This window comes from Hemiscyllium ocellatum, chromosome 6 (genome assembly GCF_020745735.1).
Source record: "Hemiscyllium ocellatum isolate sHemOce1 chromosome 6, sHemOce1.pat.X.cur, whole genome shotgun sequence".
Lineage (NCBI taxonomy): Eukaryota > Metazoa > Chordata > Chondrichthyes > Orectolobiformes > Hemiscylliidae > Hemiscyllium > Hemiscyllium ocellatum.
Window position 1 is genome coordinate 94,213,559 of NC_083406.1, and position 17,831 is coordinate 94,231,389.

At 39.4% G+C, this 17,831-nt stretch overlaps 1 protein-coding gene across 1 annotated transcript in view; it reads right to left on the reverse strand.

Moving 5' to 3' along the window:
• The window catches only part of dclk1a (doublecortin-like kinase 1a), a 351,798-nt gene that overhangs the window by 67,244 nt on the left and 266,723 nt on the right, over positions 1-17,831 (reverse strand). The window contains exons 6-10 of the mRNA XM_060826980.1: positions 16,567-16,654; positions 13,675-13,783; positions 12,090-12,147; positions 8,591-8,710; positions 8,054-8,200 (exon numbers count right to left, since the gene is read on the reverse strand). Of these exons, the coding sequence (XP_060682963.1) occupies positions 8,054-8,200; positions 8,591-8,710; positions 12,090-12,147; positions 13,675-13,783; positions 16,567-16,654 (522 nt within the window). The remainder of the gene's footprint in view (positions 1-8,053; positions 8,201-8,590; positions 8,711-12,089; positions 12,148-13,674; positions 13,784-16,566; positions 16,655-17,831) is intronic.

A 17,831-nucleotide genomic window follows, 5' to 3' on the forward strand; every position in this document is an offset into this window, starting at 1 on the left:
CCCATGAGTGAAGAAAACAGCATAAACGCACATCATAAGTGGTACAAGAACCAATGCAGTATTCATGATTTTTTAGAAAAGCTAAAACAATTTTAACTCCTCCAATTAAAAATCAATAATAAGCTGCACATCTGAAACAAAACAGCAAGTACAAGCAATATTCAGGCCCTGAGTCTTGCTCCCGGGTCAAGTGTGCAGAAACAGGGAGAATTTTACAGCCATGCACACTTAACTTTGACAAACAACTGCTCAATCTTCCCAATTGTGATTTGGTTTTGGAGGAAAAGCAGGACTGACGTAAAGCCTGCCTGGAGATTCTGTCAATCTGGTCCAAAGTTTAAAAAATAAAAGCAACAGATAAAACATCCCTCTTGCCCTCAACTCCCTTACTACCCACACTTCCTACAACCGAACCAATGACTCCTAATACCCCCATGGCACCCTCAGACCCGCCACACTAATCAATGCCCCCTATTTAACCCTTGTTCTTTACGCCTCAATGACATCTTAGTACCAACTCACACCAACCCAGATACTTCCACTTGTCATCCTTTCCCCCTTCATCTACCATGTCAACACATCTAGTGTCCATCATGGGCAGAATTTGGGATCTATGCAGAGATTTTTTAAAAATTCATTAAATAAAATATGTGTATTTCAGACATTACTATGTTAATAAAAGCACACCCATTTGTGAAAATAAATTCATATCAAAGTCCAAAACCATTGTAGCCATCAACCAAACTGAAAAGAAGCATCCACTATCCTCCAGCGATAGTGGATACTTGTGAAATCAGACATGTTCCACTATTCTAGTCATGGAAATCCTCAGGCTATTGTCAACAGATAGACTGAAATAGAAAACAATTTTTTTTTAAACTTTTCCAGACAATTCCTTGACTGATTGATTTATTGGGACTGTCAATGTGCTTTATGTGAATAATCTCAAAGGGCATATGACCTGTTCAAAAGGAGCAACTAACTTCTCCCAAGGTAGACTTTATCTTCCTCAGATGTGTAATGGGACCAGATCCAAAAGGGTACCTTTTCTCTCAAAAGATACTCTGCCTACTCAAAGAAAACAGTTGACAAGGTTAAAACATGCTTTTACCTCCCGAGATTTTAGATTTCAGTCCTTATCAAAATCCTACAAGAGAAGTGGCTAGTGATTTAAATGACCAGCCATCCTCTGTAAACCACAACAGCTGACTCCATTCCTGCTTCTGCGAAATGGGAAGTACTATGTTTGGGTGTAGAACCTAGGACTTTTGCTATTTCCTGCATTTCAAGGAACATCTCTTACATGGCAAAAATCTATAGATTGTTTGGGTAAATTCAGATTTGAAACCTACGAAAATTTCCATTTCGAAGGACAAGGGCAGCTGGTGCACTGGGAGAATCACCACCTGCAAGTTCTCCTCCAAGCTGCTCCCATCCAGATTTCAAAATATATCACCATTCCTTCAGGACTGTTGGATAAAAATCATGGAAAACCCTCCCTAACAACGTTGTGGGTTTATTGTAGCACATGAAGTTCAGGAAATCATCTCACCACTACCTTCTCAAGGGCAAGTCGGGACAGTTAATAAATGCTAGCCCAGGCAGTGACCCCCATGTCCCACAAGTGAATAAAACAAAAAGTATGCTGTTGAGCTCAAATTTAAGCAAGTATGAGTTGAAGTATATGTCCAGTTAGCTGACACCGGTGGCAATAAAGGTTAATGCCTGAGGCTGGGAGAAACTCTTCTGATACTTGAAAATAAACCTGGGCAAAAAGATAATTCTGGGCAGACAACTGATGCAGAGATGTTCTGAGATAGACTTCGTGAGATAGACTTACAAATATCAAGCTCCAGTACATAAGCATAACTTACCAATCTTTGAAACATTTATAAAATGTATATTCAATTGTTACCTTTCTTTTTATATAAAGCAAACTTAATTGTAACCAACACCTTATCAACCAGCATTCTTGACAAACCGACAAAAATGATATACCTCTAATGACATGATCTATCGCAATATTGGAGTATTTATGCTGTAAATAAAATGTAACAGTGATGTGTATACCCCCTTGAATTACATTTCTATTACTTATTGTGTGCTTTTACATCATTTTTAGCAGGTGTATTAATGTCTTTATATAGATTTATTGAGGGCTGCTGGTGAGTCGAAGCTTCACTTGGTCAGGGTTTATGTGTACCTCTTGATTATCTGAAATATTTGCTCAACCACACATTCCTGGTCCCGTAGGTGCTGGTTAATAAAAAAAAACTGGCTGTTTATTGTATTGGGAAAGAAGCCTTAAACTGGATTTTAGAAAATTTGTTAAGTTTTGTTATGAATTATGCATTTGTTTACGCGATTTATGGTATCAGCAACCATTTTTTGGTATATTTCCTTGCAAAATAAGACAGTAATCCAAAGATTTTTTTTAAAGCTCATTAGTTTATTTTTTCCTCAATGCTAATTGGTCCCTGTTTGCTACCTGCTGAGTTTTGCATTGGTAGTTTTAGTATCTCTAGGTAATCATTAGATAGTTTTAATATCTCTGATAATTATTGGCAATTATCATATCTTACTTGCGGGAGTATCAGCTATAGTTCAGTAGTCTATATATTCTGACATTTAACTTAGAAATTTATGCATTCCAGAATCATATCAAAGACTCAAGCATAATATCAAGAACGACACACCACCGCAGAATTAAAGGATTGCTGCACTGTTGGAAATGCCCTTTCAGATGTATGTGAACATCTCGTGGTGGAACAGCTGGGTAATTCTTCCAATATTGTAACAAATACATATCTCTAAAAGCACAGTGATCCAGATACTCTGGTGGGTAGACAGTTGCTGGAGTAACACAGACTCGAGTTGTGCATTGCGATCATGTGCATACCAGATACAGACTCTGGAAATTGCCTGCAAAACTGAATATTCCAATGGGAAATTTCTCTCCGTCTGGAGAGCTCTGAAAAACCCAATAATGTTGTCTTCCTGGTATGCCAGTGGCCCTGCAGGCAGCCTTGTCCAGGATTAAAAATCATACAACACCAGGTTATAGTCCAACACATTTATTTGGAAGCACTATTTCGGAGTGCTGCTCCTTCATCAGGCGGTTGTCTACCACCTGGTGTTGTGCAATTTTTAACTTTGTACACCCCAGCCCAACACTGGCATCTCCAAATCTTGTCCAGGATTGGCTGTCTCGGCTGGCATAGCGATTTTCTTCAACAGAGGCTTCTGGCCAGTATTCCGGCCTGGTGTGGTGGCCTTGTTCCAGAATGGCAGTTATGTCTCAGTTGTGTCTTCAGGGTATTTCATTGCTCCTGAATTCCTGAGCTCAGGAGCCGGGAATTAAACTGCGATAAACTTTGTCTTAATTGTATTTTTGTTTTAATATTTTGTGTAACTTCTGTCTTTGATGTAGGTGCTGTGGTGGAGCGACTTATAAAACTTTTCGTTGTATTTTCCACGTAAAAGTACACATGACAATAAATTTCTATTCTATTCGAAGGTCAGAGACTTTAGAGAGTTTTGCTTCACTTAAGTTACCTAGGAAAGGTTAAGGTGAGAAAAAAATCCAGTCTAAGTCCTGGATAACTAGTAAACTGATCAACTCACTTTACCCAGCACAACACTCACCTACCCAATTACACCTCATTACCTGGCACGCTGACACCCTATCCAGTTGCCAACCTAATTAACAATTACACATATACCCTTTCACAGGGGTTGGCCATGCTGTTAAACATTTAAATCTCAAGACGCAGCTCAGTGACTGCTGCAAAAGGGGATACAATCTGACCTCCCCCAATCCGAGGAGATCTATTTGCTTTCAAGTAGGCTCTGTATTTCTGAAGGAGACAGCATCAGAATTGCCAGCTAGAAATGTGGAGTTCGGCACGAACTGAAAGAAATAGACATAGAGTGTCAATCTGATCATAATTGTCACTTGGAGGAGTGTCGGGCCATTATCTGATCAGTGCACTAATGTTGGTTGGACAGACTCACCATGTTCAAGCTGGCTGCTGCATTTTCCAATATTGGTGTGGCATGGTGGCTCAGTGGTTAGCACTGCTGCCTCACAGCACCATGGTCCCAGGCTTGATTCCAGCCTCAGGCGACTGTCTGTGAGGAGTTTGCACATTTCTGCAGTCATTGTTTTTACCTCGTTGATTTTAACCCTACTGCGAATCCTCTTGCAAGGATGCCTGCCTTGAAGAAGTTTTCCTCCTCTCTCTACAAGAATCTCAGGGAGTCCCTCTCCCACTGCAACTCCCAGGTATTCTATGCTACTTTCTCCCCATCCCCACCCTCCTCTAGCTTATCTCTCAGGCTCACTGCCTTTATTCCTGATGAAGGGCTTTTGCCCGAAACGTTGATTTCGCTGCACTTTGGATGGTGCCTGAACTGCTGTGCTCTTCCAGCATCACTAATCCAGAATCTGGTTTCCAGCATCTGCAGATTTTGTTTTTACCACATTCTCCCCGTGTCAGTGTGGGGATGCTCTGGTGTCCTCCCACAGTCGAAAAATGTGCAGGTCAGGTGAATTGGCCATGCTAAATTGCCCATAGTGTTAGATTCATTAGTCAGAGGGAAATGGGTCTGGGTGGGTTACTCTTCAGAGGCTTGGTGTGGATTTATTGGGACAAAGGGCCTGATTCCACACGATAAGGAATCTAACCTTATCTAGTTAATGCTCTTCACATTTCATTATATTGTATAATTCCTCCTTCCTTCCCAAGTTTTGTTATATAATCAGTTGTGATTTTCTGTTGTTTTTGTTTGAGTCAATTAGATGAAAGCATATCATATACATATGAGTCCCTGAGTCACAATGTTTCAATTTGAAGAATAGTTTTATGGGAAAAGACCAGTCTACACATTTATAATTCTGGTATTGACATGTTCATCAGAAGCTTTGCTTAAGATGGTCTACTGCTTCCAATTGTAGCAACCATATTTTACCATACATAATAAAAAAATGAATTTTTTTTGTTGAAATTGGTATTATTCTCGAAATATGCAATTTATTATCTATCAAATCTCCATTCTAAAGACCCAGACCTATGTCTATGATTAGCATACTAAATCATCTCCAGGCCTTAGAACTACTTACTTCATTATACATTAATGTTCTTATTTTGCTGTAATCATTAATATTTTTCAACTAATTAAACTCTTATGTAGCACCACATAACACTTTCTAAGAGGCAAAAGCCTTAAGCATATTTTAGAAAATGTCAAATGAATCTCTTTGAAGTACTACCAAAGCAAACATATAACTAAATATGCACACAGCACCAAGCACTTGAAAGAAAATTGATGGCATTGAAAATAAAGATCGTTTCTCCAGTTTGATATGAAGTGCTACAGAATAGTAAATTCAATCTTCAAAGCATTTGACATGGAATAAGTCATTTGGAATTGCACATTTTCAGGAAATCAGTAACTAAGATGGATTATTTTCAAGGTTTCTGATCGAACCTTGTGCAAATACCAATTTCAAACATGTCACAAATCCAGAGATAAAGTGACCATGGGGTTTCTAGATTATCATATAGTCAGTGGAAATATATATGATGAAGCAAGTTGTATTTTGTCACCTCCAGTTGGTTTCATCCATTTTGAGGACAGAACATAGCTGAGCAATTTTCCATTGGTAGATGACCGTGCTGTATCTGTGCTGGAGGAGCTTGATTAGTGCAGAGGGTAGTTCCAGAGCACAAGCCTTGAGATTATTGCCAGAATGTGTCAAGGTCCAAAGCTTTTGCAATAGCCAATGCCTGCAGCTTGTCACCAATTGAGTTAATGAAATTGATTGCAGACTGACATTGTTATGCTGGGGTCCTGGGGACGAGGCTGAGATGCAGTGTTCCCTCTCATTTTCTTTCCAGCTGCATTTCCCTCCTATATCAGCACACAGTGAATTCTGGAACTGTGAACCAATGCCAATACCAATCAACACATGCAGAGCTAGTTGTTGATACGGATCAGCGACTCAGCATTTCTGGCTGTAACTGCTTCCAAATACTTTGGATTTAGCTTTTGCACTGATGAGCTGGATTTCCTCATTGTTGAGAATTGGAGATTTTTGTGTAGCTCCACCACTGATCAGTTGTTTCATTGACCACCACTATACACTCCAATATGTAGCAGAATACAGTGCTTAGATTTGATCTATCTGTTGCAGTCACTTCATTCCCAAACACTCACTCACCATTTGCCACAGATACCTTTTTACAGTCTGCAGAACTCAGCTAGCAGTTCCATCCCTTAAGGTCAGTCGCGGTGCTGCCAAACCACTACTGTGAGCATTAAAGTGTCCCACCAATAGCAAATTCTATGCCCATGTCACCCTCAATGTATTGTGGAAGGGATGTTTACCAGGCAACATGTGACACCTGCTGAAATCTAGGCTGCCTCCATTAAAACTATACCCAACTCTTAAGTTCATAATGCAATCACTTAACATGAGATGAGTTTTGATGCTTGCTTCCTACCCCTGCCTTGTGAAAATATCTGAGGGTGAAAATGGACTTGGGAGTTCTAGCTCAGTGGTATTTTTTCTAGTCCTGCCTTCATTTGGTTCCAAAAACAACCATGATATGTTTGTCCCTCAGAACTTGTCCATATCTTGTCAAATAATACATAACAAATGCGATATCCACAAATGCGAGGGCAGACAAAACTTATTTTGTCTTAGATTGTGGCTGTTGATATTTGTTTCTCATCCCTAGTTGCTGAAGAAGGTGGTGATAGGTCTTTTTGAATAACTTAGATTCAAGGAGATATACATCATGGAAACAAACCCTTTGGTGCAACTCGTCCATGTCGACCAGGTATCCCAACCTAATGTAGTCCCATTTGCCAGCAGTTGGCTCACAACCCTCTAAACCCTTCCTATCTTTTGTACCCATTTAGATACCTTCTAAATACTGTAATTGTACCAGCCTCCACCACTTTCTCTGGTAGCTCATTCCATGCACGCATCAACCTCTTTGTGAAAACGTTGCCCCTTAGGTCCCCTTTTATATCTTTCCCCTCTCACCCTATACCTATGCCCTCTAATTCTGGACTCTCCCGCCCCAGGGAAAAGACTTTGTCTGTTTATCCTATCCATGCCCCTCATGATTTTATAAACCTCTACAAGGTCACCCCTCAGCCTCCAACACTCCAGGGAAAACAGCCCCAGCCTATTCAGCCTCTCCCTATAGCTCAAATCTTCCAACCCTGGCAACATCCTTGTAAATGTTTTTTAAACCCTTTCAAGTTTTACAACATCCTTCCAATAAGAAAGAGACCAGAATTGCACGCAATATTCCAAAAGTGGCCTAACCAATGTCCTATACAGCCACACATGACCTCCCCAATTCTTACACTCATTGCTCTGACCAATAAAAGAAAGCCTTCTTCACTATCCTATCTACCTGTGACTTCACTTTCAAAGAACTATGAATCTGCACTCCAAGATCTATTTGTTCAGCAACATTCCCCTGGACCTCGCCATTAAATATGAGTCCGGCGCTGATTTGCTTTTCTGAAATGCAGCACCTCACACTTATCTAAATTGAACTCCATCTGCCACTCCTCAGTCCATTGACGCATCTGATCAAGATCCCCTTGTAATCTGAGGTAATCTTCTTTGCTAACCACTATACCTCCAATTTTGGTGTCATCTGCAAACTTACTAACTATACCCCTTATGTTCACATCCAAATCATTTATATAAATGGAATTGACGTTAACATTTAACCATGCTTTTCTGCACTGGGGTGACTTATAACCCAGACCAGGCTGAAATTATAAGTCTGGCAGATGTCACGAAGAGGGAGTTGCTTTGTTTCTACTTCTAACATAATTATTAATACAATTATCAATTTATGACTTACCAATAATGGTGAATAATTCCCAAGATCTTTTATAAATAAGCCAGTCATTCCCCTATTAAATGATGTTTTTTTCTCATATTGTTCCAGTATACTGTATTATAGTTGTGTCATCATTATAAGTAATTAATTAATGACATAATTTTTACATTATAACTTACCAGTAGATTCTCTGGTTTGATGTCCCTGTGCACGATGTTAAGGCTATGCAGGTATTTGATAGCACTGGCCAGATTGTACAGCATTCCACTGGCATCACGCTCTGTATATTTGTTGGTGGAAGTAATAGCATCAAAAAGATCTCCACCCTGAAAAAAAACCACTTCATGAATATTTGTCAAGTACATTCCTTCTCAAACAGAATAGATAAAGAAGCTATTTCTGCTGCTTTCATGTTATTGGAAATAATAATGTATTCCTACATATTTAATGTGCTTAATTAATTTGAGAATCCTTTACAAAACGTAGAACTAAAATGCAATTAAAACAGAATATTTTCTGTATCAATGAACAAATTAATAAATCACATCTTTTCTTTGCAGTGAAGAGTTAATGAAGATTTCTAGTTTAAATATAAAGTTGCCTTATTCATCTCAGAATGTAAATCCACAAAATACAATTGGAGAATAAAACATGCCAACAATTATTCTTCAGGACTTATTTCATTCTGTGACTCATAGCTCAACAAAATGTTCTACCTTGACAAGTTCCATGACTAGATAAAGTTCACTTGGTGTATCCATTTCTTCAATTAAAAGAACAATATTTGGATGTTTAACTCTTCGTAAGATGGACACTTCATTTTGAATCATATGCTCCTGTCAGAGGCAGAAGCAGTACTTTAGTCCAATATTTTTAAGATTGACATGATTTTCATGACAAAACCAAAGCAATAAAAATACTGTTTAGATTCTGTAATTAGCTCTGATCATACACAGCAAAATAATCAGTCCACATTCCTGATGAAAGGCTTATGTCCGAAATGTCGATTCTCCTGCTCCTCGGATGCTGCCTAACCTGCTGTGCTTTTCCAGCACCACACATTTCAACAGCAATATAAGGCAAATATATGTTATCCACTGTTGAACAGCAGTTATACAAAACTAGTTGTCATTTTGTATGATGAAACTTACATCTTAGGGAAAATTTACTGGTGCTGGGGACAGCATGGTGGCTCAGTGGTTAGCATTGCTGCCTCAAAGTGCCAGGGACCTGGGTTCGATCCCACCCTCAGGTGACAGTGTGGAGTTGGCACATATTACGTGTCCATGTGGGTTTCCTCTAGGTGGTCTGGTTTCCTCCCAAACTCCAAAGTGTCTGTATTGGTTAGGTGGACTGGCCATGGGATAGAGTAGGAGAGCAGTCCTGGGTGATATGCTCTTCAGAGGGTCGGTGTGGACTTTATAGGCTAAATGGCCTGTTTCCACATTGTAAGGATTCTTTGGGTTGACAAATGTCCAGAAAAATAACTGGGTTGCAAATATTTACAGTCAACAGCAATAAATTTAGATTACTTACAGTGTGGAAACAGGCCCTTCGGCCCAACAAGTCCACACCGTTCCATTCCCCTACACCTAACATTATAGGCAATTTAGCCTGGCCAATTCACCTAAGCCGCACATTTTCCACCGACACAGGGAGAATGTGCAATCTCCACACAGAGAGTCCCCTAAGGCAGGAATTGAACTCGGGTCTCTAGCACTGTGAGACAGCAGTGCTAGCCACTGTGCCACCATGTTGCCCACTGTGCTGCTCTAAGTGTGAAGATATACAAATGATTTGTTTGAAGTTTAAAATAGAGGGAACATATAGGAAGACCAGGGAATTAAGATTTGCATGATGTAGAATTGGCATTGCTGACAATGAAGATATGGTAGCCTAGAATGTCTTAATTTTTTAAACGAGAAACTGTGCTGGAGAAAATCAATGGGTCTGGCAACATCTGCACAGAGAAAGACAGAGCTAAAGTTTTGAGTCCAGTGATTCTTTGTCAGAACTGAAAATAGCTGGAATGGGGTGAAGATGGGGGTGGGTGGGGGTGGGGCAGAAGAGAAAGAGAGAGAGAGAGAGCAAAAGAATTGGCAAACAAAGAGGTTATTAATGATGAGCTGAGAGATAGGTTGAATGCTAAAGAGTAATGTAAATGGTTGAAAATGGGTAGCTGTGCCAATACAAGACAGAGGGAAGGGTAACAAACATAGAGAAGGATGTTCACATTCTAAAATTGCTAAACTCAATGGTTTAAAACTGTAAGGTCACTAGCTGGTCAGTGAGGTGTTGTTCCTCTAGCTGGAGCATTGCAGCAGGCCTGAGTCAGACATTTTGGGATGGAAACATGGTGGGAGTGTTGATATGGTAGGCAAATGGAAGCTCTAGGTTGTTTTTACAGATAGTGTGTGGGTGTTATGCAAAGTGGTCAGTCAATCTGTATTTTGTCTCTCCAAAGTACAGGAGACTACTTGTGAGCAGGGGACTAAATTGAATGAAGTGGAAGTAAATTGTTGTTTCACCAGGATGATCTGTCTGGTGCCTTGCACAGCGAGGCAGGAGGACGTAAATGGATAAGTGATGATGCACTTTCTGTGATTGTAAGGGAAGGTGGGGAGATGTTGGGAGTGGAAGATGAGTGGACAAGGGTATTCCAGAGGGAATGGTCCCTGCCAAATGCTGACAGTGTAGGGAGAGGAATGTGGTGGTATCCCTCTGGAAATGGCTGTTTATGATCCTTTTAATATGGATACTGATGGGGTGGAAAGTGAGGACAATGGGGACTCTATCATTGTTGTGGGAGGAGTGGGAAAGGCTGAGGGCAGAACTGTGGGAAAAATGAGGGCCCTTTCAACCATGATAGTGGGGAATCCTCAGTGGATAAAAAAAGGGGAATGTTTTTGAGCCCTCTGCAGAAGCTGGTATCATCAGAAATGATGTGATAGTGACAGAGAAACAGGGAGAATGGGATGGAATCCCTACAGGAAGCAGAGCATGAGGCTATGTAGTCAAAGTTATCGATACATCAGAGAAAGAGTTCTGGGGAAGAACTAATATAGGACTGGAACAAGCAATGTTCCACGCACCCCACAAAGAGACACACGTAGCTGGAGCCCATATGTGTACCCAAGGCCACGTGAGGAAGAAAGTAAGAGGAATTAAAGATAAAGTTGTTCAAAGTGAGGATGAGCTTGGCCAGGCAAGGATGGTGATGGTGAATGGGGATAGTTCAGGGTTTCTCTCAAGAAAGACATGGAGCGCCCTCAGACCATCTTAATGGAGGATGTATATGGAGTGGGACTGCACATTCATGGTGAAGAGAAGGAGGTTGGTGCTGCCAAACTGGAAATTTCAAAGTCGATATAAAGCATCAATCAAATTGCAGATGTAAGTGGGAAGCAACTAGACAAAAATATCAAGTCAAAGTAGGAAGAAATAAGCTCCATGGGACAAGGAAGGGATAGAAGTATGGGTCTGCTTGGGTAGTCCTGGTTATGGATTTTGGGAAGAAGTTGGAAGAGGGGTTGGGAGACGATGGGGTGGAAAGCTATGGGAGGGTGCTGGTCATGAAAACAAGGGCTTGATGTTCGATGCTGGGGTCATGGTCCAGGGAGAGATAGGCAGAGGTGACCGAGAGCCTGCGCTCAGCTTCCACAATATAGAGATCAACGTAGACACAAGCAGCAGTTGTCTGCAATTTCTAATTTCTAAGTTATTTTGTCCTTAAAAGATTACTAACTTGTATTTACCTATGTGATACACAATAAGTCCCCCAGTCTCACGTCCTGATAGATTTTTAAACTATCTATACATGAAAAGTATTATTTTACATTACTTATTGTACTTACTACTTTAAATTCTTGTGTCCAAATGCTTCTTTCCCATTTTTTTACCTACAGCAGGAAGAGTGCTGTAGGCATCATCATTTTCTCAGAGTAGACAGCAGAAGCCATATTATTTGTGCAGTACTTATGTTTTGACATGTCTTGCTTCAATCTAAGATGGAACAGTCTGCTGTCTCACTGCCAGAAAGATTATAATATATCTACCAAGGACATGCATGAATACCAACTAATTAACGCTGAGATTCAAATCATGAGCCTAACTGACCTACTGAGTGCCCCTTATGTAGAATACTGTAAATGTTCCAGAGATTTACAATTCTAGTTTTTACCAGCATTTGAATAAAATAATGTTTCCAGTACTCACTTTGCCTCTACACTTGCTTTTATTAATAATTTTCAAAGCATATTCTCTACTAGTTGACCTAAAGAAAGAAAATACCATTAAAAATGATGGCATAGCACAAACATTAATTACAGAAGTTATTTTAATTTGTTGTACATTTTCTTTAATTTAATAGCAGTTGAATTAATAACAGTTATATAGAATAGTTAGGTGACGTGGACTTGACTGATGTGGACTTGTTTGGCAGTGTGGACCTTTATGATTCTAATCTGTAGTTAATAAAAGTATTTGATAAATATGCACATATGCATCCAAAGGCATGATATAACTTACAACATTTGAGTTAAAACTGAATGGAAGACTTACTATGTGGATGCACTGTGTCTGTGAGAAATATGTTGCCTATATCTTGCCTGTCCTTTCTACTTGCACAGTCCATTCCATTCACAGGTCTGTCTCCAGGATGTGCCTTGTGTACCAATACCAGGGAGCAAATTGCCAAATAACTCCAGATGTACAGGTAGCACCAAGATTACAAATTTTGACCATTGCCAGAAGAGCCACATGTTCCAATTGTGTGGACTAGGTCAGACCACTCAAAACATTCTTAAGCAGACAGCCTCAGACCAGAACTTTGCAAATTGTTTTGGTAAGTGTACAGTGAAAATTACCTGGATGAAGTTAGCTAGGTTGACTACTAGATTTTAAAACAGACAAAAATGTGTTCACAGCATTACACAATGAAACACAAAGAACAGAATAAAGAACCCCTACAGAACTCAACCTATCCAACTAGATGTAATTATGCTGTTCTGAATCTACACAACAGTACCAACAACCAAAGTCCCTTTAAAAACTAGAAGAAATGGAACACATGCTTACAGGTTGACGTTGAGAGGCAGAGAGAGAGAGAGAGAGAGTCCACACAGCTCCTTGCTGAACTTCCTAGTTCAAGACTGAACTAAAACTGCTCAGCTCAGCTGGAGAACTGACCACGCCCCTCTCTTTATACAGGCCACTTCTAAACCATGGCCACTTTGGCCTGAAGTCTCATCAATTTACATATAAACCAAAGGCCTCTCAAAATCCTTTTCATCTCTGTACCAAACCAGACTGATTAGGGCCCGGCCCGGTTTATTGCCCCTCTAAATAAAAATCAAGGACAGAGTTTCCTTGAGTCAAGGAACAGCTTTTAGAAACAAAAGGGACTAGCTTTGTGACACAATTGACCTGTAGGGAAAAGTGTGGGACATAACACAAAAAGTTTTTACTCACCTGATAGGTTTGTAAGCTGAGTCCGCCACTCATGCACTCAGACAGACTATCCAGGTCATGTGGCCAAAGGGTGGGCCTCTGCATCAATTACCTTCAGGATCCCCGAGAATGGGGCATCCATCTACTCAGTGAAAAAGGATCTCACACAAGAAGCTAAAAATGCCTCACTGTATAATGCTAAGTATATTTAGGCATACCTACAAAGAATGGACATCTAATGTTAATGAATTCTTCCACTGCTTTATAACACAACTACAGTGTCCTGGAAAATACACTCTTAATATATCTGCTCAAACAGCTAATGACTACTTGAACATTTTTATATACAAACCTTTCTATACATTCTTTCACAATTGCAAAATTCCCATCACCGATAGTTCTTCCAACTTTGTAACGTTCAGCTATGGATGCTGGCACTTGGAATGTTTCCTCGACAACTTCTGCAAGAATGTGTATTAGTTAATGTGATGACCATGTCACAAAAGCTAAGCTTTTATGTAACGATAAATTAATGTTAGTTGTATTTGTAGGAAATACTCAGTACCTTCTCTTTTATTGTAGGTTTATGTTAATAGGGTTAATGCATTTGATAGCATAATGACCAGAGAAATGTCATATGTTCTATTCCACTAAGATCAACAACAATTTCCAAGGTAAAATCATTTAAAATTTTAAATGTTCAGTTTTAGGTGAATAGTAAGTATTTACTTTCAAATAATGCCAGTGTCTCTGCTAAAGAGATGCACATTGATTCTAAAAAATTCATTGTGCAAATAAATCATTCTACCTGGTTCATTTGAATTGCAATGTTATTACAACATTACTGCTGCAAATGTGTTGCTGGTCAAAGCACAGCAGGCCAGGCAGCATCTCAGGAATAGAGAATTCGACGTTTCGAGCATAAGCCCTTCATCAGGAATAAGGCTTATTCCTGATGAAGGGCTTATGCTCGAAACGTCGAATTCTCTATTCCTGAGATGCTGCCTGGCCTGCTGTGCTTTGACCAGCAACACATTTGCAGCTGTGATCTCCAGCATCTGCAGACCTAATTTTTTACTTATTACAACATTATACAGTATAAAATATAACATTTATAAATCAGTGTAGAAATCTACAAGATATAAATGGAAAAACGCCATGAGTAGCAAAAACTGAACATAGGAATCATCACAAGAAAGGATAGTAAATAAAAAGACCATCTGGGTCATGAGCACTATAGACCAGTTAGCCTAAGATTTGTAATTGGGAAGATGCTGAAATCCAGTATTAGGAATTGGCAGTAGGAGATTTTAAAAAACATGAATGCAATCAGGTCAAGTCAATATAGGAATTAAAGCAAAATGCTGACATTGGAGACAAAGGAGTTGGAGGAAAAAAGTTCATTTTTAGGTTGCCAAGCTCTAATGATTATATTACCACAGGATGGGTCCTCGGGTTTCAACTACTAATGATGTATGTTAATGATTTGGATATAGGGACCTAGCGTATTGCAGCCAGATTTACTGATATTGCAAAGATAGGTAAGGACAGCAAGTAGTGGAGAGCAAACAATGAGTCTGCCTAGGGACACAGATAATGTATATCTGCAAACATTTGGTAGATGGAGGAAAATGTGATGTCATTCACTTTGACAGCAAGTATTGAAAATGGTATATTATTTAAATGGAGAAATATTGCAGAATGCTGACATGGAAAGGTGTTCTTGTATTTAAATCACAAAATGTTGCATGCAGGTACAGCAAGGAATTAGGAAGGTAAATGGAGGAGAATGGAGTATAAAAGTAGTTAAATCTTACTACAACAATGTAGTGCATTGGTGAGACCAACCTAGGTTACTGTGTGCAATCTTGATCTGCTTATTTAAGGAGGTATACTTGCATTCAGAGAATATTCATCATGCTGATTAATGAGATGAAGGCATTGTCTTGGGAGGAAAGGTTGAGTGTGTTGGGCCTTTATTCTTTGAAGTTTAAATGAATTAGAAGAATTCAAACATAAAATTCTGAGAGGTCTTCAAGGCTAGATGCTGTTTTCTTCATGAGGAATCTAGAACAAGGAAACTCAGCTTAAAAATAAGGGGTATCCCTTTATAGCAGAGATGATAGGAATTTTTTTCACTCAAAAGATTATCAATCATTGGAATTATTTTTCATAAAGCAATGGAGAAAGGACCGTTGAATATATTCAAGATTGAGTTAGATTTTTGATCAACAACATGGTCAAGGCTTATACCAGGGGGTGTAAAGGTGGGAAAGTGGAATTTAGGCTACATCAGATCAGCCACGATCTTACTGGGGAGGTGATGGCTGAGTGATAGTCATGCTGGACTGTTAATCCAGAGATCAAAGTAATGTTCTGGGGACCCAGTTCAAATCTTACCATGGCAAATGGCAGAATTTGAATTCAAAAGAAGTCTGGAATTAAGAATCTAATGATGACCATGAATCCATTGTTGATTGATGGAAAACACACCTGATTCACCAATGTCCTTTAGGGAAGGAAACTGCCATCCTTACTTGGTCTAGCCTACATGTGACTCCAGATCCATAACAATGTGGTTGACTCTTAACTGTCCCCTGGGCAATTAGGGATGGGCAATAGATGCCGGCCAGACCATCCCATGAATGATTAAAAAGAATTACAGAATAGACACAATGAGCTGAATAGGCTATAATCTCTGCAATTTCTAACGGCTCCACCCACAAGGGAGTAAATAGACAATTTAAATATTATGATCAGACAGTGCCTTGTAAATAACCATCAATTTGTAGGCCGAGTTTTCCAAGCTTCAGGAATCCTGATGGGTGGAGGGAAGCAAACACTGCTTGATCAGAAGGTGTGGCCCTTCCCACTCACCTGTTTAAATCAGTATTTGTGCTTTACCTATGATTGAACAACCCCACTTGACCCCGTCAATCCACTCCTCCTCTAGTCATCCAAATGTTTGCCAAAGCTTCCGATCTCCCTCATGGCTCTTCTAATCTCTCCCTGATCTTCACTGGCTCCAGAATCTGATATTCTCATCCACCTCAACCTAGTTCTAGTTTCCCCACATCATATCAACCCTCCCATCTCCCATTCTTCTGATGCACATTTTCCCCTCTGACTGAAATGCAAGGTTCAAAGGTAACAACGCCAATTGAGAAATAAGAAGCTCTGTAGTGGTAGTAATATCAAAACAGCACTTGTTTAAACAATTTTGCTTTACTGGTTTGATCTTTACCTTCACAACCAGGGCCTTCATTCTCATCCATGGAGCTGCAAACTTTGGTTGATGCCAGAGATGTTGAGGATCCACCATGCTGAGAACTCTAGCAGAAAAAAAATTGTGTTTGCAGTGGGTGAATGCAACAAAGTCATCTGAAAGTGCATCTTCCATTACAATCTGTAATGCATTCATCTGACAGTATACATCAATCAGCTTATTTATGAAACTATATTCCTGTCCTAAAGAAGAGGTCAACTTCAGTAAAATGAAATCATTTCTGTACAATTTCCAAAATTTATCATTGGAAAATAATTAATCACTGTTTTGAAAGCAAAAGATGCTTTATTACTGAGAGTAATTATACTCAGAATCTCATACTTTGAATTAGATTATATTATAAACAAAATATATGACTTTATGCAATAAGAATCAACAACAGAACTTTAGAACAAATATAATGGGAAGTTGACACTGCTGGCTAGGCCTAATTGCCCTTGAGAAGGTAATGGTGAGTTATTTTCTTGAACACTCCAGTCTTTGAAATTACCTTTGTATCATCTACAAATCTGGAAATGCTATATTTGGTTCCCATCTCATAGCCTCGATATATTATTAATCTATATTGTACACAACTGCGGGAACCAGTGAAGCACAGGGAAGCACTGATCTTTGTGATGCCCCTCTGGTCACAGCTTGCCAACACAAAAATGACCCATTTATTCCTACACTTTTTTTCCTGTCTGTGAGCTAACCATTAATCTATGCCAATATATTACCGCCGATGCCATGTGTTTTAACTTTTTAACCAAACTCATGTGTGAAATTTTATCAAAAGGCATCTGAAAATCGAAGTTTACAATGCCCACTGGCTCTCATTTATCATTAAGTTCACTCAACATTATTTCCCATTCACAAATCCATGCCAACCATGCCCAGTAAGATCCTTATTATCCAAGTGTCTAATTATCACATCTTTTATAATAAATTTTAACATTTCTCCAATCACTGATGTCATGCTAACGTGATGCAATTGCCTGTTTTCTCTCTTGTTTCCTTCTTAAATAGCGGGATAATATTTGCTATATTTTAACCCGCAGGAATCATTCAAAAATCGATGGAATTCTGGACTATGGGCCAGATCTGTAACCACCTCCTTCAATACTCTGGGATGTAGTTGTCAGCGATGCTAAGTACCATTAATTTATCCAGTAAAATCTTCTTACAAACACTAATTTCCTGCAACTCCACATTCTCCTTAACTACTTGGATCTCCATTTCTG